Genomic DNA, 27,258 nt, shown 5'->3' on the forward strand with positions numbered 1-27,258 from the left:
AAGCTTATACTTTTTTTTTGGCTTGATAAATGAGCAAAAAAGTGTTTAGAGACTGATGTGTCACAATCCAGGCAGACCAACCAAGCACTTCCAGAGTTTTTCTCAGCTTGCTGAACCTTTATACACTGTACACCTGTACCTGATTAGCTAATCAGCATCTTAAAATTAAAAGCACAAACCACAGTCAGTCAGTGCTTCTCAGCTTAAAAACAGGAAACTCGGGCAGGCAGGACATTTGAGTTAATAATATTATTATTATATTATAACTAATATCAAAATTACACAAGAAGGGTGTAAAGGTGTAATTACTTTCCTATTGGTACCAGCACATGTGATAGTACAAGGAATCGAATAAGCAGATAAACAGGACAAACAAGCATTAAAAAGTGCAAACATCCAAATAGAAGAAGTAAAAAAGAATTCAAGAAAAAAACACACAATACAATATGGCAAAAAAGATGGTATGTAAAGGAAACAGGTATGCTGGCCTAATAGATAGAATCTAATTTAAGCTTTTCCCCCATTTTGGGCTTTTTTGTTTGATTGTTCCGGTGCTTCACACTCCAGTCCAGCAGGTGTCAGTAATGCACCTAGTTGTCTGGCCAGCCACCAAAAAAAAATAATAATAAATAAATTACAAAGAAGTGCCACAGTATTTCATTTATGTGTGTCAGGCCAGCTAAAGCAGCAGAACAAGCAAAACCATATCCGCCTACAATCGTGGCAGAAACAAACTACAATTCCCAACAGTCACTTCCCAGGTCACCTAAATTATAGAACACCTGCACCCAATTAACCAGGTGCTTAAATAGGACTCAGCAACAGAGAGACTTCGCTTAGCCTGTTTTTTTTTTGTTTGTTTTTTTTGTCTACGACTACTGTTTACCTGTGTTAGGTTATTTTCTGTGTATTTTGCCTTTTACCTGCACTTGCATCCTCCCTCACGTCATTCCTGACAATGTGCGTCCATTTACCTTTCATTGCTTTTCTTGTTTACTCTTTTGTCTCGTCCTGCTCTTTGGAACATTGCATTCTCTCGGACTGATTATTTATGTATGACATCATTTGTTTTACGCACTCATGATTGTGTAGTAAAAAATTGCTCTTGGTGCTGGACTATTGGTAACCAATTCAGGACTGGTAAATTAACTTTAAATTCTCCCTTCCACTTTGGATTTGTTGATCTCTGTGGCTTTCAACCCTGTTTGTTTCACAATTCACACATCAATACAAACCCAATGGGTATGCACTTTCACGTTCGCTGACATCAGGAGAAAGCATGTCATGTCTCACACCACTGTCTTTAATAAAACTGCTAAAAGATTCCTGCTTGTCTACAATTGGGTTCCATCCTGTTCAGTCTCACCTGTGACAATATGTAAGTGAAGCATTTAAACACATTTAAACACATTAATTATTTACTCATTACATTTACACTATATTGTCTTTTAGGGTGGAATCCTTGGTGTATAATTAATAATGTATGTACCAGATAGTGAGTTGTAATGGCTTGCGTTAGATTAGTTCTGGTTTTATATGTGCAACATTATGAAAACAACAAATGAGGGGGTTTTAATCCAACCAGAGACTGCATAAGGGTTTTTTACTGAATTTGTTATCCATTGCTAAATGAAGCTGAGTTACCAAGTGTAAACATCTTACTTAGACTGTGATTAGGATGAAAAAATGCAAAGTTAGCTTTGAGTCAAGTTACAACTACTTTAAACATTTTCTGCTCACCTTCTTTATCTGAAAGGTAGGTTTGGAGAGAGGGTGACGTCAGATTCATTAAAGTTGAAGGAAGGCTTTGGGGAGAACTTGATGTCTGGCTTGTTGAAGTTAAAGGGTCTCCTGGGGTGGAAGGCAATGTTGTGCTTGCTGAAGATGAAGGGTGGCTTGAAATAGAAGTTGACATCTGACTTATTGAAGTTGCAGGGTGGCTTGGGGTAAAAGGCAATGGTGTGCTTGCTAAAGATGAAGGGTAGCTTAAAGTGGAACGTGTCTTCTGGCTTATTAAAGTTAAAGGGTGGCTTGGGGTAGAAGCCAATTTTGTGCTTGCTGAAGATGAAGGGTGGCTTGAAGTAGAAGGTGACGTCTGGATTATTGAAGATGAAGGGTGGCTTGAAGTAGAAGGTGATGTCTGGATTATTGAAGATGAAGGGTGGCTTGAAGTAGAAGGTGACGTCTGGACTATTGAAGATGAAGGGTGGCTTGAAGTAGAAGGTGATGTCTGGATTATTGAAGATGAAGGGTGGCTTGAAGTAGAAGGTGACGTCTGGATTATTGAAGATGAAGGGTGGCTCAAAGTAGAAGGTGACGTCTGGATTATTGAAGATGAAGGGTGGCTTAAATTAGAAGGTGATGTCTGGATTATTGAAGATGAAGGGTGGCTTGAAGTAGAAGTTGACGTCTGGATTATTGAAGATGAAGGGCGGCTTGGGGGAGAAAGCAACATTGTGCTTGTTGAAGATGAAGGGTGGCTTGAAGTAGAAGGTGATGTCTGTATTAGTGACGTTAAAGGGTGGATTGGGGTGGAAAGCAACGTTGTGCTTGCTGAAGATGAAGGGTGGCTTGAAGTAGAAAGTGATATCTGGCTTGTTGAAGTTGAAGGGTGGCCTGGGGTAGAAGACAATGTTGTGTTTGCTGAAGATGAAGGATGGCTTAAAGTAGAAGGTGACGTCTGTATTAGTGAAGTTAAAGGGTGGATTGGGGTGGAAAGCAACATTGAGCTTGCTGAAGATGAAGGGTGGCTTGAAGTAGAAAGTGATGTCTGGCTTGTTGAAGTTGAAGGGTGGCCTGGGGTAGAAGCCAATGTTGTGTTTGCTGAAGATGAAGGGTGGCTTGAAGTAGAAGGTGATGTCTGGATTATTGAAGATGAAGGGTGGCTTGAAGTAGAAGGTGACGTCTGGATTATTGAAGATGAAAGTTGGCTTGGGGTAGAAAGCAACATTGTGCTTCTTGAAGATGAAGGGTGGCTTGAAGTAGAAGGTGACATCTGGATTTTTGAAGATGAAGGGTGGCTTAAATTGGAAGGTGATGTCTGGATTATTGAAGATGAAGGGTGGCTTGAAGTAGAAGTTGACGTCTGGATTATTGAAGATGAAAGGCGGCTTGGGGGAGAAAGCAACATTGTGCTTGTTGAAGATGAAGGGTGGCTTGAAGTAGAAGGTGATGTCTGTATTAGTGACGTTAAAGGGTGGATTGGGGTGGAAAGCAACGTTGTGCTTGCTGAAGATGAAGGGTGGCTTGAAGTAGAAAGTGATATCTGGCTTGTTGAAGTTGAAGGGTGGCCTGGGGTAGAAGACAATGTTGTGTTTGCTGAAGATGAAGGATGGCTTAAAGTAGAAGGTGATGTCTGTATTAGTGAAGTTAAAGGGTGGATTGGGGTGGAAAGCAACATTGTGCTTGCTGACGATGAAGGGTGGCTTGAAGTAGAAAGTGATGTCTGGCTTGTTGAAGTTGAAGGGTGGCCTGGGGTAGAAGCCAATGTTGTGTTTGCTGAAGATGAAGGGTAGCTTGAAGTAGAAGGTGATGTCTGGATTATTGAAGATGAAGGGTGGCTTGGGGTAGAAAGCAACCTTGTGTTTGCTGAAGATAAAGGGTGGCTTGAAGTAGAAAGTGACATCTGTATAAGTGAACTTAAAAGGTGGCTTGGGGTAGTAAGCAGCGTTGAGCTTGCTGAAGATGAAGGGTGGCTTGGGGTAGAAGCCAATGTTGTGTTTGCTAAAGATAAAGAGTGGCTTGAAGTAGAAGATGACGTCTGTATTAGTAAAGTTGAAGGGTGTCTTGGGGTAGAAGGCAATGTTGTGGTTACTGAAGATGAAGGGTGGCTTGAAGTAGAAGGTGACGTCTGGCTTATTAAAGTTAAAGGGTGGCTTGGGGTAGAAAGCAATGTTGTGGTTGCTGAAGTTGAAGTGTGGCTTGAAGTAGAAGTTGACGTCTGGCTTATTAAACTTAAAGTGTGGCTTGCGGTAGAAGGTGACATCAGGCTCATTGAAGTTGAAAAAAGGCTTTGGGGAGAAGTTGATGTTAGGTGCATTGATGTTGAAGGGTGACTTGGGGTGGAAGATGATGCCAGGTTTGTTGAAGTTGAAGTGTGGCTTGGGGTAGAAGGTGACATAAGGCTCATAGAAGTTAAAGAGTGGCTTGGAGTAAAAAATGACATTGGGCTTGTAAAATTTGAAGTGTGGTTTGAGATAGGAAGTTGTGTTGGGCTCTGTAAAGTTAAAGAGTGACTTGTGTTAGAAGGCAATGTTGTGCTCATTGAAGATGATGGGTGGCTTTGGGTGGAAGATGACATCAGGCTCATTAAAGTTGAAGAAAGGTTTTGGGGAGAACTTAATGTTAGGCTTATTGATGATAAACGGTGGCTTGGGGTAGAAAATGATGTCAGGCCCATTGATGTTAAAGGGTGGCTTGGGGTAGAAGGATATATCAGACCCATTAAAGTTGAAGGGTGGCTTGGGGTAGAAGGTAACATAAGGCTCGTAGAAGTTAAAGGGTGGCTTGGGGTAGAAGATGATGTCAGGCTCGTAGAAGTTGAAGGATGGGTTGAGGTAAAGGGTGATATAAGTCTCTTTGAAGTTAAAGGGTGAAATGGGGTAGAAGGTAACATTGTGCTTGTTGAAAATGAAGAGTGGCTTGGGTTAGAAGGTGACAGCAGGCTCATTAAAGTAGAATAAAGACTTTGGGGAGAAGTTGATGTTAGGCTTATTGATGTTGAGGGGTGGCTTGGGGTAGAAGATGATGTGAGGTTTGTTAAAGTTGAAGGAAAACTTTGGGTAGAAGGTGACATAAGGCTGGTAGATGTTAAAGGGTGGCTTGGAGTAGAAGGTGACATCGTGCTCCTTGAATTTGAAGAAAGGTTTTGGGGAGAAGTTGATGCTAGACTCATTGATGTTGTAGGGTGGCTTTGGGTAGAAGGCAATGTTTTGTTTGCTGAAGATGAAGGGTGGCTTGAAGTAGAAGGTGACGCCTGGATTATTGAAGATGAAGGGTGGTTTGGGGTAGAAAGCAACATTGTGCTTGCTGAAGATAAAGGGTGGCTTGAAGTAGAAGGTGATTTCTGTATTAATGAAGTTGAAGGGTGGCTTGAAGTAGAAGGTGACGTCTGGATTATTGAAGATGAAGGGTGGCTTGAAGTAAAAGGTGATGTCTGGATTATTGAAGATGAAGGGTGGCTTGAAGTAGAAGGTGACGTCTGGATTATTGAAGATGAAGGGTGGCTTGAAGTAGAAGGTGATTTCTGTATTAATGAAGTTGAAGGGTGGCTTGGGGTAGAAGACAACGTTGTGCTTGCTGAAGATGAGGGTGGCTTAGGGTAGAAAGTGACTTCGGGCTTGTAGAAGTTAAGGACTTGGCTTGAGGTTGAAGGTGACATTGGGCTCTGTGAAGTTGAAGGGTGACTTGAGGTAGAAGGCAATGTCTTGCTCGGTGAAGATGAAGGGTGGCTTGGAGTAGAAGGTGACGTCTGGATTATTGAAGATGAAGGGTGGCTTGAAGTAGAAGGTGATGTCTGGATTATTGAAGATGAAGGGTGGCTTGAAGTAGAAGGTGACGTCTGGATTATTGAAGATGAAGGGTGGCTTGAAGTAGAAGGTGACGTCTGGATTATTGAAGATGAAGGGTGGCTTGAAGTAGAAGGTGATTTCTGTATTAATGAAGTTGAAGGGTGGCTTGGGGTAGAAGACAACGTTGTGCTTGCTGAAGATGAGGGTGGCTTAGGGTAGAAAGTGACTTCGGGCTTGTAGAAGTTAAGGACTTGGCTTGAGGTCGAAGGTGACATTGGGCTCTGTGAAGTTGAAGGATGACTTGAGGTAGAAGGCAATGTCTTGCTCGGTGAAGATGAAGGGTGGCTTGGAGTAGAAGGTGACATCGTGCTACTTGAATTTAAAGGGTCGCTTGGGGTAAAAGGTGTCATCAGGCTTATTGAAGTTGTAGGGTCCGTTTGGGTAGAAGGTATCGTCGGGTTCATTAAAGTTGAATTGTACCTTTGGGGATGTAAAATTAGCAAGTTATAAAGCAATTTATGATTGAATCACACATCTGCAACTGCATTTGTTGGATAATCATGTATTTGACTAGGAAATGTAATTAACATTAACATTATCTCAATATTTGTTAAAAAAATTTACCTATTTATTTTCATCAATTTGATGAAAAAAGGCAGAAAACAGTAACATAAATGAACAGACATTTAACTTAAAAAGCTTTACTGAGCAATTGTCACACCTCTTACACAGAGTCATAAGTCATTTGGACAGCAGAAAGGGAAATTACGTTGAAGTACTGTTTCTTAGCTACGGTACAATATTTAACTCAGCAATTTCCCCCACACTCACCAACAACCTAGGGGCCTGTTGACTGCTGACAGACCATGGCCATCTCTCATGGTTTCACCCTCTCACCATCAACCCTGGACCCAGGGTTGTGGCCCGAACCCCCACTATACTCATTGAATACCTGTGAATGTGTCACAACTTATAGCTCTATCTCAATCATCTAGTTTGCTAAGGACACTAGTTACATTTACATGGACCATATTTCTTCTCATTTCATGTTTCTTTAAGATTAATTTTATTAGACTTTCCAACTTAACTCTTTTTTTTTAATGGATGCTGATCTGATCAAATGTGATTAATATATAATATATTTAAAATATATACATTCATTAGAATAAATAAATAAATAAAAACATGACATTTTTGACCATTCAATACCTGTGGACAAGTAGCTGTGTTAAATTAAAATAAGATGCAGACTTGATGCTGCTTTATAAAAGCTTGTAAAAGTAGGCAACAATCTTTTAAATAAACACACAGCCATATAATAACCAAATTAAGGTTAGCATAGGAGCAATGGAGCAATATATTTTTAGGTGTTCAGGATAAAAAAAATACATAACATTAATGAGTTGATATAGGCATACTGAAAAATTGAGTTAGTAAAATATAAATATGTTTACCCTATAAGCAATAACATTCTAAATATGATTTATATAAATATTTTATATAAAAAATTTATTCATTCTGTGTTCATCATCCATACTACTTATAAAGGAGACACTGTGCAGAGTAGAAGGAAATCACAAGAAGATAAAAATGCCAGGGAAGTTGTCACTGTATGATGACCCTGTGCTGTTGCAGAGTTTGTGTGCATTGCAACTCAGTGGACAGTAATCAGCAAAAAACACAATAGAAATTCCAATTATGCAATGTTCACGTATGCCTTTAGGTGAACAGTAACTGCTTTTGAAAGTCGCCAGAAATGTGTGACTTTGTAAAAGGTGTAAAAGTGGGCCTTTTAAAATTCTACCACTGACCCATAAAGCAATACATGATCTCGCAGCACAGTACGTGAGCGAAGTGCTAATATTTAATGATTTGTCATATACAGTATATATTGCACAGTTATACTGTACATTACTATATCACTATACTATATGACTATATACTATGAATCATGGATTCAAGATTGGTGCTCTGAAGTCAAAATGGTGCTACTTTATGTTGTAACGTGTTTCTTTTACACAGCATATGGTCATCAGTGCAACTGGTGTTCACATACTGTATACACCACCACCAAACACTTTTGGAACTCAATAACCCACTAAACTATATATATTTAGCTGTGGGAAAAGCTATGTGACCTCGACTGGCTGTGGGAACCAGCCCTCCAGCACTCAGTGTTTCCTGATGCCAGTGGCTGGAGGAGGGGACATTGGAAGCAGTGCGTTATAAAGTTGGACAATGGTAAGTGAGCAGGAGTCTGTACTAGGATAAAAACATATCCTAGCTGGCCAGCTCTCCCGTTCATCTTATCCAATATCTGCTCCATGGACAATAAACTGAGCTACATTGACTTCAGCAGACTACACAGCATGGATTTAGAGACTGCTCCAACTTTGTCTTCATGAAAACATGGTTTAGCCACAAAATTCTTCTAGACAGGCTAGCCACATTTCGCTCAGACAGAAATGCAGTTCTGTTCGGTAAGATTCACGGGAGCGACTTGTGTGTTTACATCAACACAAAATTGTGTAAGAACTCTGTACTAGATTTTAGCTATTGCTCATTACTGGTGGAGTTTGTGACTGTTAGATGTAGAACTTTTTATTTACTATGAGAATTCACCGTTTTTATTTTTGGAGTGTACATTCCACCTAGCACTATTGCTAAGGAAGCGCCTGTATGCAAAGATCAGTGAACTGCAGAACACACACCCAGATGGACTGTTTATTGTCGCTGGATATTTCGCCCATCAAAATCCCAAGTCAATGCTTCCTAAATTCCTTCAGTATGTAGACTTTGTAGCAAGAGGAGAAAACACACTGGATATTGTTAACACAAACATCCCCGGCACTCATCAGACAGGGCCCACCCCCAATTCGGCAAGGTGGCCCTAAAAAAGCAGGGGCCAAACCTTCCTTCATTCCATCAGTAAGGTGAATCATGCACACACCCAGAGAATCCACAACCACTTCAGGAATAGCAGTGACCAACCCTTCTTAAACGACCATGTGCTGTGTCTCATCACGGCTGGTGTGAGGGAAACTCTACTCAGAGTCAACCCATGTAAAGCTGCTGGACCAGACAACATCCCAGGTGGAGTGCTCAGAGAATGTACTGAAGAGCTGGCAGATGTTGTTAGTGACATCTTTAACATCTCTTGCAGTACCAAGTCCACCACCATTGTCACTGTGCTGAAGAATTCATCTGTGTCCTAATGATTTTTGACTTCAGAAGGTCATGGAACGATTACGCTCCACTAAACTATAACAGTCTCCAGTCTAACCACTGAAAATCACTATACACTTATAAAAAGGTAACCGACTGCAATGGGATATTTGATTTAACAAACAGAAATCAGAATCACTTATTGAATGCAAAACATATATGTTGTATTTAGTAGAAATAATCTTAAGCACACATCTTGAATCATGACAACTTTTCTGAATATACTTACATTCAGTCACAACAAACAAACACAAAATACAATTATAATTCAAAGCACCATGTCCTTTGATGAGGAATGAGGCGAGAGAAAGTATTTAAAGGCTTTATCTGAGGTCCATGTGTCACATAGTCCCACCTAGTTGTCCATCTTAATCCAGATGCTCAATGCCAAAGCTCCCCAGCAAACTGGAAGACCACTCCAAAAACGACAGACAAAAAGGCAAGATGCAGATCCTAATAAGAAAAAGGGAACTACAAACCTCCTCCACAGTCCCCACATAGAGCTCCTTACTCCTCCAGACACTAAAAAGTCCTTTTTCAGTTGAGCACAAAATATAGGTTTCTCACCAAGGACTCAAAAGTTTGACCAATGGATACAAAGTCTTTTTTCTTTTAGTTGAGCATAAAACACAAGTTTCCCAATACAGCAAATTCAACCACATTGTCAAGGCCATGTTCCAGCCATTGGTTCTCTCTTCTTCTATACCCTGCAATAACTTATAGCGCAGCTATTGTACTCTAGTGCCCCCCGTGGTAAGGAAGAGAACAACACCTCACCTTTCACAGCCCTATAACAGGCTGGTGACTGTTATAAAACATCAATGGCTACTCTGTGGAGATCATCAACAGCACCAATTACCTTTGTGTCCATCTGGGCAAAAAATCTCACCTGGTCCCTCTACACAAGCTCCTTGCACAAGAAAGCCCAACAACATATTTTCTTCCTGAGAAGGCTGAGGAAGGCCCAGCTTCCAACATCAATCCTTACCACTTCCTATACAGGGACTACTGAGAGCATCCTAAGCAGGTGCATCTCATAGACTCATAAACATACACTCACGCGCAAATAGAATCCCTCAGATTATTTCAACTAATTCAAAAGACTAAATTAATAAAGACACATGCGCAAACACACTGATCAACAACCAGCTAACAGTTCTATCTTTTCTCTCTTCAACTTATTACCTCATCACTAAGAAGTATTAAAATTAAAAAATGTAAATTTATCTTGTCTCAGATAGTCAGTGTCAAGAACAAGTACATGACCGTCAGCTAATTAGGTTTCTTAGTTAGCTAGTAGGTTTTGTTAATTTATGTTGTTAATTTATGTTGTATGTAGCACCTTGGTTCTGGAGGAATGTTGTTTCGTTTCACTGTGTTGTTAACTCTATATGGGTAAAATGACAATAAAAGCCTACTTAAGTTGACTTCACTTGATATATACCATAACCCTATTACCAAATGCATTTTCTGTTTGTATATCACATTGTATTTATTTATTGTAAATAGGCCACTTATGCACTTCTGGTTAGATGATAACTGAATTAATTGGCTTTGTACATGTATCTGCACACTGACAATAACGTTGAATCTAATCTAATCTCGTCTACGTATTATAAAAACTATGGCAGGAGACAGAGCTTTTTCTAACAAAAGAAAACAAAAAGACTTTCACTTAATGTTTGGTATTCAGACACTACCTCAGTGTTTATTTCCTGCTTGTAAAATGTATTTATTTAGAAAACATTTTTGTGTATAGATTTGTTTTAGGGGAAGCAGCAGATCGCGTGGACTCATGGAAGCAGAGTATTATGGTGAATTAATATGTTTGGATGCATTGTTCCCTACCAAGACTAGATGCTTTACTTTCCAGCGAGCCCTCATGTCTGTTTCCTTCTGGCTCATTTTTTCTCTGATGGTTTTGCACCTGCAGTCGTTAAATACCATAGGACTGAATTACCCACAAACAGTTTTGTACCTGAACTTCAAACAAAGAAAAGTGGCCTTCAAGCCTCCTAAAACACAGCATGACTGCAAATCAATTCCTGCTGATATCTGATATCACCTTAAAAAGGGCAGGTTCCCTGTCCCTGTCTCAAAGTTTCTTACTATTGTCATCTCAGGGAGTTTGTGCTTGCCATCTTGGCTTGCTCATCAGGGACAAACTGATAATTATAATTTATTTCCTCATGTTTTAAACATATTTACAGTGGTGAGACCAGCGATGCTCTATGGCTTAGAGACAGTGGAGCTGAAGAAAAAAACAGGTAACCAGAGTTGGAGGTAGCAGAGCTGAAGATGTTAAGGTTCTCCTTGGGAGTGACAAGGATGGATAAGATTAAGAATGAGTTCATCAGAAGGACAACCCATGTTAGATGTTTTGGAGATAAAGTCAGAGAGGCCAGATTGAGGTGGTTTGGACATGTTCAGAGGAGAGATTGTGAATATATCGGTAGAAGGATGCTGAGGTTGGAACTGCCAGGCAGGAGGTCTAGAGGAAGACCAAAGAGGAGATTTATGGGTGTAATGAGGGAGGACATGAAGTTAGTTGGTGTGAGAGAAGAGGATGCAGAGGATAGGGTTAGATGGAGGCAAATGATTCGCTGTGGCGACCTCTAAAAGGGAACAGCCGAAAGACAAAGAAGAAGAAGAAGATGTTTTAAACATATTTCCTATTTTTCTTCATTCTGTAAATCTGCTTTTCAACAATGACAATTGCAAAAAGTCCTGGATAAATAAAATTCAATTGAATACACACTGTATGACATATTTACTCTGGCAGAAAAATATAGTTTTTACCTCCACCCCTGTAATCCTGAAAATAAACAAGTAAAGATAATGCTGTAACTGCAGAAGATAAAAAGATTAAAAGTGGTAGATACAGTAAGTTAATGTAAGTTGCAAAATATATAGCTGGTTGTAGTGTAGTTGTGATGATGTAAATGGCTCACCTGAGATCATTGGGAGAAAGATCAGACAATATGGAAAGGCCATGTTGAGGGACACGACTGGTAAATGTACTAAACATAGTTAAATCAATGAAAAAAAAAACACAAAATTGCATTAAAGTGTGCATTATTTACTGTAAATTATACATGATTCTGAAATGGATGCCCTCTCCACTGTTAAATAAAATAAATGTAACTTTAACACTTCATTTGCATAAATTTGTAAGGATTTTTACAACACCCAAATAAAGAGCTCTTTCTCTTAGTTTATGCACAGCTGGCCCCTATCTATACTATAGTAAATGAATTACCATAGTATAGCTATAGTATAGTATTGTTATTCTATAGGGAATACTTTCATATGGTAACATAGTACCATAAGACCAGGTAATACAATATACCTGTTTATATGTTTACACACACAGTGGATCTTCAGTTAACAAACATAATTTGTCATTTAGATGTATTTTGTTTATATCACAAAGTATGAAAAAGCCTTGAATATACAAAGGTCATACCGCAATAAAAACTCTACCGGAGAGAGTGCTTTATTTCTACATGTACATGTTTTGTTCATGGACATTTTTTAGGGAGACATGAAAGAATGGAGGAAAGGAAGATGGGTGGGGAGGAGGTTAGTGTTTGGAAGGAGACAGGGGTTTTCTTTCTTTTTTTTCTTGGTACATGGCAGCCATTTTCACTAAATATATATCCAGAGAGCTTAGGGTTTTTTTTTGCACTGCACAATTGCACAACTGCACAAAAATGCATTTTAGTTCATAAGGTTTAGCGCGCTGTTCGCCACAGTTTTATTTAAATGAAACTTCTAAGCAAAGGGTTAAACGTCACTTCACTTTGTTTAAAATTCTTTTATCCATGAACGTGGACTGAACAAAAATGAATTGTTTATAACTGTCACCATGGTCAAGAAGAAAGAACTCAGTCATGATCTTTGTTTGTGTCACGGAAACACCAGGCTCCACCCTCAATCTCTGTTCCCCATCACCCGAGTTCTAATCACATGCACACGTGATTCTCATCAACAGCACACCTCAAATACACCGCACTTCCCCACAGTCCACGTCTGACTTCATCTATGGACAACAGACTCGTCTCGTCTCCTGGTCAGTGATTCCTCAGTGTCTTCTGTTTGTCTCCACTCATCCATGAGCTCCATCATCACTTCAGTTAAGACTATCCGGGTCACTTATTCAGTGTTTTCATTTTAAACCAAGTGTTAATAAAACACCCGTTTGGGTTCTTGCATGATCACTGTCTGTTGAGTCTGTATATTCCGTAACAGTATGTGTGTTATCCATGCCTATAGTGGAGGCAAAGGCTACATGGCAATTTGAACGAACTGCATGTCCCTGTATCAACCACACAGTGTATCATTAAGAAGTCCAAGATGTTTAATACTGTCAAAAACCTCAATGGGCGTGGTAAGAAGCACAAAGTATCCTGTAGAGTCCCTAGAAAGATCTGCTGCAATGCAAACAACAACTCTGTATCACCACCAAAACTCAACCAAGTACGGAAGACAGTATTAAGATTCACGGTTCAGCAAATGTTTAAAATTTTCTGTGTTTTTAGAGAACAATGGCTGCCTCCATGGTGTCATGTCATGAATACCATTCTTTTTCAATATTTATGTGTGGTTGACTCATGAACAGAGGTGTTATGCAGATCAAACAATTCCTTTAAGGATTCTTTTTTTCCTTTATTTAGCATTCTGTGTTGTTCCTCTGGAGTAATCTTGGCTGGGTAGCCACAACAATAGTGAGTAGCCAAAGTACCAAATCATTTTTCTCTATAGACAATTTGACTAACTATGGACTAATGGATCGTTATCTTTAAACCACAGGTCTGTGGTGTCCTGTTTGGTGACACCAGAAGCCTAGCATTTCACTTACTTGTTCTATCAACACTTTGTATGGGAGTGCAGATTAAAACATTTAAAAATATCAAAAACACAAAAATAATAATACATATGTACACCAACAAGAATATAAATTATACTGTGCAAAAATACTGACTGTAAGCTTTATTGTTATGGTGTAGTAAATTGACTGTTATATCTGTGTGCTAAATTTTTATCAGTAAGACATGTTGGGTTTAAATTTTTTTTAAACTATTTATATATCGGGTCCAAAGACCTTTTACATCACATCCCAGCAATAACATTGCACGACCCCATGTCCTTCCACACAGGCTACAAGTACAACTGCACCGTATGACACCAGCGCCTTTCCAAACTACGTAACTCACCATACCACCATACGACACCAAAGGCCTTCCACACAACACAACTACAATAATCACCAATTGATCTCAGTGGTCTTCCACACTACATCACTTAAAAACCAACTTATGGCCTTCTTTAGGTGCAGCTACAGTACAGTACATAGTAGGTAAAACTTTCTTTACTTTCTAATTGCAGAGCTCTTATATATGACGTGTAGAAAAATCTTTAAGAGTGAAAGAACTGGGTGGCCTAGTGTCATAGTGGTTGGCACTGTCGCTTTGTGCCTCCAAGGTTTAATTCCCGCCTCAGGTCTGTGTGCATGGAGTTTGCATGTGAATGAGTGTGTGTATGTGTGTGTCCATCCAGAGTGTACAGTACCCTGCCTTGTGTCTTAAGTTTCTTAGGATAGGCTTTATGCCCTCCCACCACCCAGTTCACGGGAAAAACTGGTGTAGACAATAAGTAAACGACCGAGAACTGAAAATACACTCATCAACAATCCCATTCTCTACATGGCTTTTTTTATGCACAGTCACACCCAATAACATGATTAAACACTCCCAAATTACCATCCATGTGTAGCAGGATAAGTTCTTGTCTCATTAGATTTTTGCCAGTCTTTGTTAATAAATAACGACGTACGTAAATAATAAAGGACTTCCTGTTACCTTGTTTAGTGCCTGACATGATTACAGATGCTAGCCAATCTGCTGGTATGGTGTTATAAAGGTAGGGGAAGAGATTTCCTTACTGATTCCCTCTCATGCATAGCATGACTTCCTCTTTCACATAAGGTATAAATGTGGTTTCCTCCTGGTGGTTTTCTCTCTATGATTGCTGGAAATGGTACTTGATTGGCTTGTAAGCTCCCTCTGGATTCTTCAATAGTAAAATCTGTGCAACTGACTTTTACTATCATCTCAGGTATGAACGCTATATTTGATTTCCTCTTCATGCCTATGGCCTATGGTACTCATTGTAATTGTAATCTGTTTGTAGATTCTACCTGAACTCATTTCTTTTTCACATTTGAACAACTGGGGTTGGTAAGTGGCTCGTTTCCTGCTTTTTTTTGGGCAGTGTGCATAACGAGTAAAGGCCTTAGGTACCTTCCTGGAGAGGGGATTGCTAGTTTTGCATATATATTTTGTATATATATTGAATATGTTTAATTAAAATCATTAAAAACTTTCTTACCGTGCTTACTCGATTCTCGTGTGTGACTGTCAAACAAAGAATTGTGAAATGTTAAATAAAATTAAAGAGTTGGTAATGAAAGGGTGTGTGGTTAAAAATCTGTTGCTGAAGTTGTTTTTGATGAGCTTTAAGCACCAGAAACATTTTTTTTCCCCCACTGAGTAACGCCCTTTGGGTTATATGTTGTACGCTAAAAGGCAGAATTGTGGCTTAGTGGTTACCACTGTCGCCTTGCACCTTCAGGGTTAGATTCCTGTCACTGTGTGCATGAAGTCTATAGTGCGTGTGTAAGAGTGTGTGCCCTGCAATGGATTAGCACTCCATTAAGTGTGTACAGTGTACACTCAACAAGGACCAACTGTGACATGATCAGAGTATGACATCACAGTAGTAGTGATGTACCCTTTTTCTGATGTGCGAATTGCCAGATAACTGGACAGTATCTGCTACCCATAATTAGTAAAGCCTTCATAATGGCTTTAATCTGATGTGCTGTTGGTTAATTGGTGATTTTTGAAGGTGGTAACTCTAAATCTTCTCCACGGCGGCAGAGGTAAGTTTTAGTCATTTCCTGAGATGGTCTTTATGCGAACTAGTTTCATCATGGTCTTGATGGGTTTTGCAAATGCACTTGACACAATACTGCTCTTGCAAAAACTCTTCCAGAAAAACTGATCTCCATATCATAAATTAACAACTGACTATTATTGTTGTCGTTACATAATTCCAAATGTGTTATTTCATAGTTTTCAAATCTTCAGAATTGTTGTAAAATGTAGAAAATAAATCACTAAACGAAGAAAAAGTTAAATACATTTGCAAATGATCTCAGACCTTTGTGTGGTAGTGTATATAATGTAACTGTACTGAATAAAACATAATACTTGTAAATGTATGGTATAAGATAAATGCATCACTTTGAGATTAAAGTTTTAGGACAATAATAAACTTTAGTGTAAATAACTCATTTACTGAAAGTGATTTAGCCCAGTCTTATGTTAAAAAAACCTTTCCTTTTAACAGTTAACAATATAGCAAAGCTGTACCAGAGAAAGATGTCTAGCTATGGAAAAAAAAAAAATAAATAAACATGCTAGAGAAAATTACCCATTTTGTAGGCACATTATACTGTAGAACTGTTAGTAATGGCAAAACAAGTTACTGATATCTCCGTAAATTTTAATATATATATATATATATATATATATATATATATATATATATATATATATATATATATATATATACATATATTAGAATAGAATCCTTTGCTTAAGCTCTGTTTTTTGGTCAAAGTTTGTTTTTGTTATAAAATACTGACATTCTCACAATATCTTAGGCATAAGACTTTTTTGTATTAATATCTCCACATTTCTTATATATTTCTAATATAAATTATTGAATTTAGTAGCTAAAAATCATTAAGCAGTTTCTTACCGTGCCTAGCTGCACAATGCTCAAACAGAGAATGAAGAAAAGTGAGAATGAACAGAATGTGTTTGTGATAGGCGTGTTATATTGTTTCACATATACACTACGTTTCACATAAAACCAGAGAAAAGTTTTTTTTGCAATGTTTAACACTGTGCAGAATAAGAATACATTCCTAATTTATATTATGTGTAATATAATAACAATAATAATTGGGTGTTCTGTTTAACATTTAAAAAAAGGATTCACAATGAAAGATGCACTTCATCCTTTTGATCACCAGATGACACTATCACACACTGCAATGAAAGACTTTGAGTAATGACCTCTTCATCGATGCAGTTGGAGGGAAATTAGTACATAAGTTAATGAGTTAATACACTCATAAACAAAATTATTTTAATCTAATCTAATCTAATCTTTAATTTAATTAAGGAAATCATAAGGTTCCTATGATTCAGATTCCTATGGCCTATTTTCAGACTATGTTGATCAACTTATAGGCTCATTATAAAATTATATTCAGGTGCATCTTAATAAATTAGAATACCATCAAAATGTATATTTATTTTCAGAATTCAATATAAAAAGTGAAACTCATATTATACCGACTCATTACACACAGACTGATATATTTAAAGTGGTTATTTCCTTTAATTTTTATAATTATGGCTTACAGCTAATGAAAACCTTAAATTCAGTATCTTACAAAATTAGATTACTAGATGATTCCAAAAAAAGACAGAAAAAGATTTTTCAAAACAGAAATTAAACAGTTAAACTAATGAAAATTATTAACATGTGCAGCTCTAAATATTTTAAATTTCTGAATGCTGGAAATGGTTTTAATTTAAATTGGATTGTGGACTCCCTCTGGACACTTAAAATCTCTTCCCATTGTAACGGGTTCGGCCCATGTTGCACAGGCGGATCCAGATTGCATGGACATGAGGTGAGGCCTTATGGGAAAAAAGGTTAATTTATTTAAACAAATGGAAAAGGCTGTCCTTGTCGAGCAGTTCAAAGGGGCAGTCACCTCTTTGAAGTCCCTGGGGCGCGTTCCATTGCCCCACTAGCTTGCCATTCGTTTCACAATGACACCGCTTAGTAAAGTCCTCAGCAACCCAACGGAGCTACACTCCCCGCTGTGTTTTATAGCGCGGGGAGAAGCCTGGAATCATTAGCGGCGATGCCTCATCAGCTGTGCCTAATTTCGTGGCCCGGCACCTTTGCATACCTGCAGATAGGGGAGGCCGCCTCTGCATGACTTTGGCAATAATTTCAGGTATGAACGCTATATATGATTTTCTCTTTATGTCTATGGGCTATGGTACTGTAGGGTTTACATAGTAATGACAACGAATGACTGTCGCATTCTTCACCATTAATATGTAATGTTTAGCTCCGGGTCAGAGTTGTATCGAATCTTTAATGATCCAGGTTAATTTGATTAACTGAATCAAAATGTATAATGTACACTTTATCGACTGCCAATGATGATAACACAAAATCTAGTATTTAGCAATTACGAGCAAGGTAACTTACATTTACATTTACATTTAGGCATTTGGCAGACGCTGTTATCCAGAGTGACTTACAAAAATTCTGGGCAAATGTTTAGACTTTAAAATACATAACCAAGACGACAGTTCTTTATAAAAAAACAAGAATTTATTTGACTACACACACGCACAAACATACAAACAGTTTGAAGGGTGAAAATTAATAAAGTTACTCTAGTACTGTTTACTAGATCAAAGATAGTCACAAGAACAGAGTCTTGGGTTTAATCTTATGGTTTAGTTATGAAACGAGCACAAATTTCAGCAAGGTATGCAGCTTTGTTTGTTTACTTGAGTTATGTTTCATTTTCATCCGTTGCGGGGTTTAGCCAAGCCTGTGGTTCGTGGTTCCCCCATTTGTGCATACATTAGCCCGGTGTTTCGGCTGTCATGTGGGGCCCATCCGGTTGGAGTTTTTAATACCTTTTATATAAGGTTGGTGTGTACCAACGTTCTTTGAATAAAGAACTTTAGATTAATATCAAACTATCTATATCTTACCCACTTATTCCTTCTTTTCTTTAATAAAAAGGGTTTGTAAATGCTGATTACAACTTTTTAAGTTATGCAGAATAATCAAACATACACACAGAAATAAAACATATGGAGTAAATATATGCATATGCATTTTGCCCAACTGGCACACTTTAAAAATGTTTTAAAATAGTGTCCACGCCGTATGCCTCTTTGTTTATTGAAAGGCATGTGCTTTGGAGGTCAAGAGAGTGTCCAGGTGTGACTTGCTGGTTTCCCCCCAGCTCAGGGTGAATCTGTAAAACTGTCTGCTTTGTCTACTGGACCGCTTTACACCCTTGTTTTTCGGTTTATTTCGAGGCATCTGGTCAAAGCTTGGCTCCAGGCACAGCAAACTTCCTGCACCATGCCTTGTGAAGTTTCCTCCAGAGGTCCCTTTATGTTCACGGATCAGATAATTATCGTCATCCCTACAGTACTCATCGTGATCTGTTTGTGGATTAAACTAAGTTTTTTCACTTTTGAACAACATTGCCTTACTGGCATTGGTAAATGGCTAGTTTCCTTTTATTTATTATAATTTTTTAATACAATAGGTAATGTGCATAATGAATAAATGCATTGGCCTTAGGTTCCTGGAAAGGGGATTGCTAGTTTTGCAATAATTTGCAAATTATATATATATATAATGTATGTGTGTACATGGGGCGTGTACTGTTTATTATAACACATGTGTGTGTGCACGTGTAAAGCAAAAGAAGTCTCATTCGAGGGGTTAAAGATCTATTTTCTCCATTTGTCTCTGTATCAGCCTGCACCTTGTTTTTGGACACCACGCCCTTTCACACACACACACCTACTCTAGCCTTCGCGCACACACCCCTAATCCCCTCCTCTCCTTGTTTTCGCACACACACACACACACACACTCTCTGCTCTACACAGAAACACTGCTCTGTTGCTATTCTTTTTAAAGGTAAATTGCAGGTAAATTTGTTTTATTTTTACTTTACAGCAGTGATTACATTAGTATGCGCTCATGTGAGTGTCATTAATGATGTTCCTTGTTAAATTGTGTGTGTGTGTGTGAAAAACTCAAATAAGAGAGGAGAAGTTACTGTATAAGACAAGAAGAGGGAGAGGGGGTCTAATTCCTTCTCTCCTCTTACTTTAGCTTCACACACATAAACACACACATACACACACACACACACATGGAAGCACTTATATGTCTGGATTTCTTTTTCTTTTTTTTCACAGGTAAAGTGGAGATATTTTTTTTCTTTTATATTTTGTATAAATTATTTTTATGTATTTATTTTTTGGGGGCTGTGGAATGAATAATTTGGGTTTTTTATTATTTCTCATGGGGAAATTCGCTTTGGTTTATGAGTGTTTTAAAATACGAGCAGAAATTACACAGGCTGCTCCCAATGGGAAAATGCAAAGTTTTATACCACTACAAATAGTCTGAGCTGTTCTTAAGCATCCTAACCACCCTGATTCATTAGGAACAGATGTTTTAATCAACTCAACAGGTGAAAAACAGAAGTCCTTTGCTGTTAGTTTGTGGATAGTCATGGCTAAAACAAAGGAGCTCAATTAATATCTGCGGCTGCACAGGAAAGGGCTATAAGACGATGTTTAAATGTTTTGAATTTCCAGTCGCTTCAGTGCAAAGTAATATTAAAAAATACAATATTTTCTACAGTACACTGTAAAAATCTCAGAGGACATGGTTGGAAGCTGAAAGTGACATCTGTGCTGGCCAGGAGAATAGTGACAGAGGTAAAAATGAAATCAAGGATCACCACCAAGGCTATCCTGATGAATCTGGGCTCTGCTGGTAGTAACATCTCAAGGCAAACAGTCCAACGGACACTGCACACTGCTTGGTCCAAAAGACGCAGACCATATTGTTAAGACAAATTCAAAAATGAAAGAAAAAGATTTTTAAACACAGAAATATTTATGTACAGCTCTCAGTACTTGGTCGGGGCTCCCTTTGCATGAGTTACTGCAGCAATGTGGCGTGGCATGGAGGTGATCAGTCTGTGGCACTGCTAATATTTTAAGGAAGCCCAGGTTGCTCTGATAGCTGCTTTCAGTTGTTCAGTGTCGTTGGGTCTGGTGTGTTCCATCTTCCTTAACATTCATAGACATTATTTGGGGTTTAGGTCGGGTGAGTTTTGCTGGTATATTAAGCTTAAACCAGGTATTAGTACTTTTGGCAGTGTGGGTAGGTGCCAAGCATCTCCATAAAGCTGATTAGCTAAGGGAAGCATAAAGTGCTCTAAAACTTCCTGGTAGACGGCTGCGCTGACCTTGGACCAGCACCATCAGATGACAGAGCTCCTCAAACCACCACTTACTGCAAAATTTACACTGGACTTTAATCAACTTGGGTTCTGTGGCTCTTCTCTCTTCCTCCAAACAAACGGACCTTGATTTCCAAAATAAATGAAAAATTTTCATTCATCTAGACATTAAACACCCCAATTAAGAGTCAAGAGGGCTTCGGCCCAATGAGCAAAAATCTTTTTTGTCCTTAGCCCAGGTAAGACACCTGTTGACATTGACACTAGTTCAAGAGTGGCTTGACACAAGGAATGCAACAGTTCTAGCCCATGTCCTGGATACGTCTGTGTGTAGTGGATCTTGAAGTACTGACTCCAGCCGCTGTTCACTCCTGTCGAATCTCTCCCAAATTTTTTAATGGGTTCAGTTTCACAATCCATTTAAAGTGCCCCTATTATGCTTTTGCAAATATGATCTTTCATGCAGTGTCATGTAGCTGTATCTGACCATAAACTATCTGCACTATCTGTGACGCTGACAGTGCACTATAAATAAAGTTTTTGTCTATTAAAAAAAGAGTCGTCTCACATTCGCCTAAACGAGTCGTTAGCAAATCAAATTTTTCTCTGTTACGGATCCACATCACTCCGTAACATATTTGCATAATGTCTGCCCACGTTCTACGTCGCGAACAACTTGCCCGCCATCTTACAATTACCGTTACCACACTCTTGTTAATGTGAACGAGCATTCATGCTGGGTTCGCTTAAACACTTTGTAATATAAAAAAAAACTATAAAAACGAGAGCACATAAAATTCTTTTTAACTGTTTATTCTTCACCGTTCACCAAAACTGAACTTAACACTCGTTAAGTGCGCATGCCCCTTGCCCTTCTACGGCAAGCCCCGAGGGGAAAAATGCATCACATACACATATGCACATCACAAGCGCCCGTGCATCTACATTAACATATGACACTTACCACTGAGAAACGTCCTGCTCCAGTCGTGCTAGTGAAACAGTTTCTTGTTGATGTGCCACTTCAACCGTTTCATCCGTCAGACTCCAGCTCGAATTGATACGGTAAAACCGACGCCATCTTTTTTTACATATTGACGGGTCTCCAGAGCTGTCGTTCAGTTATGGTTATGGGCGTTTTGTTTTCTGACACACGCTGTAGACCAATCACAGCAGTGAGGGCTCACGGGAAGGAGGGGTTTAGACAGACTGAATCTTCAAACTGCTTCATAATGCTTCCCCTATAATAGAGCTGTGTAGGACTGTCATAAACTGATTAAAATGATTTCGAAAAGAAAGTGAAACTGAAAAGAGCCTTTTGCTTGCGGAGAAAAATATTTTTCAAGTAAAATATAGTAAGCATGTTCTTCAGCTTATGTTATACTTAAAATATGAAGTATATCATACCTCTAAAGTTAAAAATAAGTGAAGCAATTTGTGAAAGCTTCAATGCCACCTGTGCACTGAGGAGTGTGAAACACAGAGGTGTTTATGTAGTGTGTTTATGTAGTGATGAAGTGCTTTTTATCGGAGAATCTCAATAAACAGTTGCATACACAAATAATTTCATATAAATGTATAAGATGTATAATCAAGTATGATTATTTTGATGTGTGTGCCATAGATGATGCACACAACTCTGTCAATCCATATTATATTTTTGTCCAAATGTGTCTTTTATGCGCTCAGTGTCATTCAGTGTTACTAAAATGTCTCTTCTCTGTGTGCATGACCCTGCCTGAATGCCAGTTTCTCACGACTCCTAACTAGTTAGGACACCTCCGAAGCTCTCCTATATCATAGTATGTTAGATTGGAGTGTTTTTTAAATTTTTTTATTTTAAGCTCATTGATAACTTGCTCTCCAAAAATGATCAACTCTGAGAATTTATGTCCACTTATATATATGGGCCGTGATCTTAAGGATTGATACCTTTTCTTTTTTTTCTCTTTATAGTTCATATTTAAACTTTATTATTTTATATATCATAAAATAAGTGTAAATTATCATTACCTTTTTTTTGCAATTAAAACGTTGTCTTACTAGAAGCATGGGATTACCAGAAGACCTTATGCCCTCAGAAGATCCAAAGTGTTTGTCTGTGAAATAAAGCATTGTCGAGTAATCCTAATTTTAACAAATTTCTGTCTTATTAAACATTGTGTTTACATTACATTCTACTTTGCATGAAGGTGAGATCAAATTTTCTACAATTTTGTCCCTGAGCCTCCAATAACTTTGTATCGACAGACTCCACCTTGTATTAAACCTCCACCCTCTTAGTACACAGTGTGACTGCAAAACAATTCCTGCTATTTGTTATGACCCAAATGAGGATGGTTTCCTTGTTGAGTCTGGTTCCTCTCAAGGTTTCTTCCTATTGCTGTCTCAGGGAGTTTTTCCTTGCCACCACCATCCTCGGCTTGCTCATCAGTGACAATTTGATCAATTTGTTTTATACACAATTTCTCACATATCTCACACATTTTCATATTTTTGAATCAGTGTAAATTTTGATTGTGTTAAGCTGCTTTGTGACAATGATCATTGTTAAAAGAGCTATACAAATAAAATAATATTCAATTGAATTGTGTTTGCATTTGCATAACAATTACACCTAAGTTAATTTAATTCATAACTTAAGTACATATTTCACAAATCTGTACTTTACAGAGTACAAAGTATTTTTATTGGATTTTTTCCCAATTTTCTCCCTAATTTAGTCATGTCCAATTCCTTCCCAACACTAGGGGACTCTCACATTAAGGCTACTACTACCACTTAGTCGGGACCTCATCTTTTTGAACTGCTCACTCACGCACTGTTGGGGGCGAAGTAACACACTCAGAGGACAACGATATCCGCTCCGTCCGATTGCGTGAGCTCAGACGCCCCTAATTGGCTGTAGAGCCGTGATTAATGTGGAACCACTAAGTAGCTCTCATCCCTCTCCTCTGAGAGAGATTATTCAATCAGCTGTCACTAGACCTCCAGCTGCGAGAGGTTACAGCATCACCTGGAAATCGAATTCACATAGGGCGAGCACGATAGCGCAAGCATTTACCACGGCACCACTCGGAGGCCCATTACTGAATACTTTTTACTTGTACTCCAGTGCAGACAACAAATGTATAAATCAAATAAACTTACTTTACTACAGTTCTGCAGACTTTTAAATTCTATAACTGTATTGGTGATTTTTATGATTGTGATCTCTAATCATATATTAAATATTCCAAATTAGAAGTGGAGATGGCTGCAGATTGAGACAAAACAGCATATTCACAGTTGGGAAGCAGAGAGAGAAGGGAAAAGAAATCCAAAAGATATGTTCCCAAAAATTTTCTGATGATTTCAATGACTTTGGTCCTAGAGATGCTGATATGGGATTTTTTTTTTTTTATCCTAATGAAGCACATTGTTAACTGATTGTGATTATATATATCATGCCTTTGCTCTTCTATGCAATTGTGAAAAGAAAACACAACCTAAAACATTTTTGGTGAGATTATTGTAGAAACATGGGCATTTAATAAGATTCCACATGAATGAATTAATAGTTTACTGTATAAATGTAAATTCAAAATCAATATGACAAGTATGATGATGTAACATGATGGACCATTTGGATCTCTTAAAATGTCATGGGGCAAAACAAATAGCATGTATAGTCATCTTATAAAATCACCAATATACTGTAGTGGCTTAAAAGTAAAAATACAGAAATTACCATAATAGGTTTAAATCTTTTATACTGACATACAGTTTACAGTGTGGAGAAAGTAAATGATAAACAGAATAACTAATTATTTAAATTACCTATCAACACATAGGTTTTCAAGGAATAATACAATATTTGGGAAGGCACTATTATAAAAGGGTCATCAACTTGGTTCTCCAGTTTATCTCACCTCATTATAATTAAATATTTAAATAAAATAGCACACAGTTTCATTTATTGCTAAATGCACAATATTTGCTAACTATTTGCTGGGCCTGTGTTTACTAAGCATCTTAAAAATTACTTCTAGGAATGAGCTTAAAGTTAATTTAGAACTGAAAATATTCCGAGATTGGTGATATAAGCCTCCTAAACTAACGTTGAGTGAGGACTAGGACTGCACCAAGGAAGGCATGTGATGTCCCCGTTTAGTACACTGAGAGCTGCAAAGTTGGCTGCATATTACAGTGGGTGTTGTAGTTTTGGCAGGTTTTTGTAGTTTTAAACTGTGGTAAAGCAAAATGGTGAAATTAGCTGTGTGAAAGCTTTATGCACATTGACACACTCCATAGTGGGAAAATGTATGAATCTATGCATGAGCTGCAAAAATCAAAATTATCAGCTGCATCTTCACTGTTACTGATACTGATACATTTTAAATAGCGGTCACCTGTGAAGATAGCATATGAAAAATGTGACAAACAATTTGCATACAGTACCACACATGATTTGGATCAGTATTTAATGGTTGTCTAAATGTATCTTTTATGAACTCTGTGTCCCTCAATGTTACTAAAAAGTCTCTCCTCAATGCATGTCTCAACCTAAATGCCATTTTCTCACTGCTCACTGCTCTGGAGTTCTCCTGCATTTTGGTGGACATAGGAGTAATTTCCTATTTTAAGAATGCTTATAAATTGCTCTTACTCCTACTCCTAAAAGTAGGACTGAAATTCAATCACAAATCTTTAACCCCTAAGGAGCAATTTCCTAATCTGAGACACTTATTAAATATGAGCCCTGGTTCCCAATCAATTATTAATACAACAAGTTACTGAAATAGTCCTAACCTGCTGGCAGTAGAATAAGGTTTTACACATACTGCTATAAAATGCTTAAAGCTGCTTTAAATGGCTATACTGTAAGTTGCTGGTTTTGCTGATGTAAAGGAATGATTCCGTTTCCCCACTTTAGTGAGGAGCTCTCTCTATTCATCAGTTGTTTCAGCACTTGTTTGTTTTAACATGTTCCTCAAAGTCTGAAAAAAAAAACACACAGAGTACAATCAGAAATGTGTGTTAAAAGTATACTATGGAATTTTTCTTAATTAAGCTACAGGGTGACAACAACACATTTACAGCCAACACAGGTTGTAAACTAGCCAGAGTGCCAAACATTTTGAGAAGTAGATTTTCTCAGTCACATTACAAAAATATATACTCCACTGCTCAAGGGTTTGTGTCATACATTGGACATATTTCTGGTTAAAAGAGCAAAAAGCATCAGGAAACAGTAAACCTTTTGCCAGTGAATGGCACAATGTACTGAAGTGGTGAACCACATCATGGTATGGGGATGTGGATAAATCACTAATGCACTACTAGAGTACAATTCAGTCAGTAAATGCAGGATGTGCACCATTTACATTTAGGCATTTGGCAGACGCTCTTATCCAGAGCGACTTACATTTTTTTTTTTTTTTATTACACATCTGAGCAGTTGAGGGTTAAGGGCCTTGCTCAAGGGCCCAACAGTGGCAACTCGGTGGTTGTGGGGTTTGAACCTGGGATCTTCCGAACCGTAGTCCAATGCCTTAACCCTGAGCTAAACACTGATACAGTGCTGACAGAAAGGTTTAAGAGCTACTGCAAATAAAAGCATAACCACTACTGACCACAGATGAGATCTGTTAAGAGATGAAGTTCTTGGTGAAAGGCAGCAAAAGGTGAAACGGTACATTATGTGAAAGTGTGGAAATCTGGCATCTGGTTTAGACACAGACAATGTCAATAAGGGTGACCCACTTCAGCAGACCAACAATCTCACCATGGACATATGAACAGTGGATTGGAATCATGGACATTTGACATGGTGTTGTGTCGTCAATGAGGAAAAAAAAACACATTGAGTATTATGAACCTCTAGGTGCAGTTGAAGCACAAAGGGTTAAAGGTCTGGGTAACTGACCGAAAGGGTGGCAGGTCAACTCTCAGTTCCACCAGGTTGTCATTGTGGGCCCTTAAGCAAGGCCCCTAACCCTGGCTGCTCCAGGGGTGCCATATCATATATGCGGAAAAAGAATTTTACTGTGCAGTGATGTATATGTGACCTTAACTTAACTTATCTCATGGAACTTAAATTAAAACTTACCAGGGTCCATGGACTGCTTATTTAACCACTGAGACAGTTTGGAACTGCCTTGGTGAACAAAAAGACCTGGGCCCGTATTCACAAAGCTTCTTAGAATTATCTTAGAGAGCTCCTATCTTAGCTTAAAAAGTCCAAGCTGGGAGTCCTAAACTGAAAGTGATTTAGGAAACTACCCAGACCTACTCTGAGTTAGGACAGTACAAAAACCTTTATCTTAGTGAGGAGGTGTGGTTGACCCCGTTGCTAGGGATGATGCA

The 27,258-nt window shown here is 38.3% G+C and overlaps 1 protein-coding gene across 1 annotated transcript in view; it reads right to left on the minus strand.

Annotated features, from left to right (window-relative positions):
* Positions 1 to 27,258, minus strand: part of LOC128506999 (carcinoembryonic antigen-related cell adhesion molecule 5-like) — a 198,163-nt gene that overhangs the window by 160,170 nt on the left and 10,735 nt on the right. The window contains exon 4 of the mRNA XM_053477614.1: positions 25,680 to 25,696. Within this exon, the coding sequence (XP_053333589.1) occupies positions 25,680 to 25,696 (17 nt within the window). The remainder of the gene's footprint in view (positions 1 to 25,679; positions 25,697 to 27,258) is intronic.

This window comes from Clarias gariepinus, chromosome 18 (assembly GCF_024256425.1).
Source record: "Clarias gariepinus isolate MV-2021 ecotype Netherlands chromosome 18, CGAR_prim_01v2, whole genome shotgun sequence".
NCBI classification, from domain to species: domain Eukaryota; kingdom Metazoa; phylum Chordata; class Actinopteri; order Siluriformes; family Clariidae; genus Clarias; species Clarias gariepinus.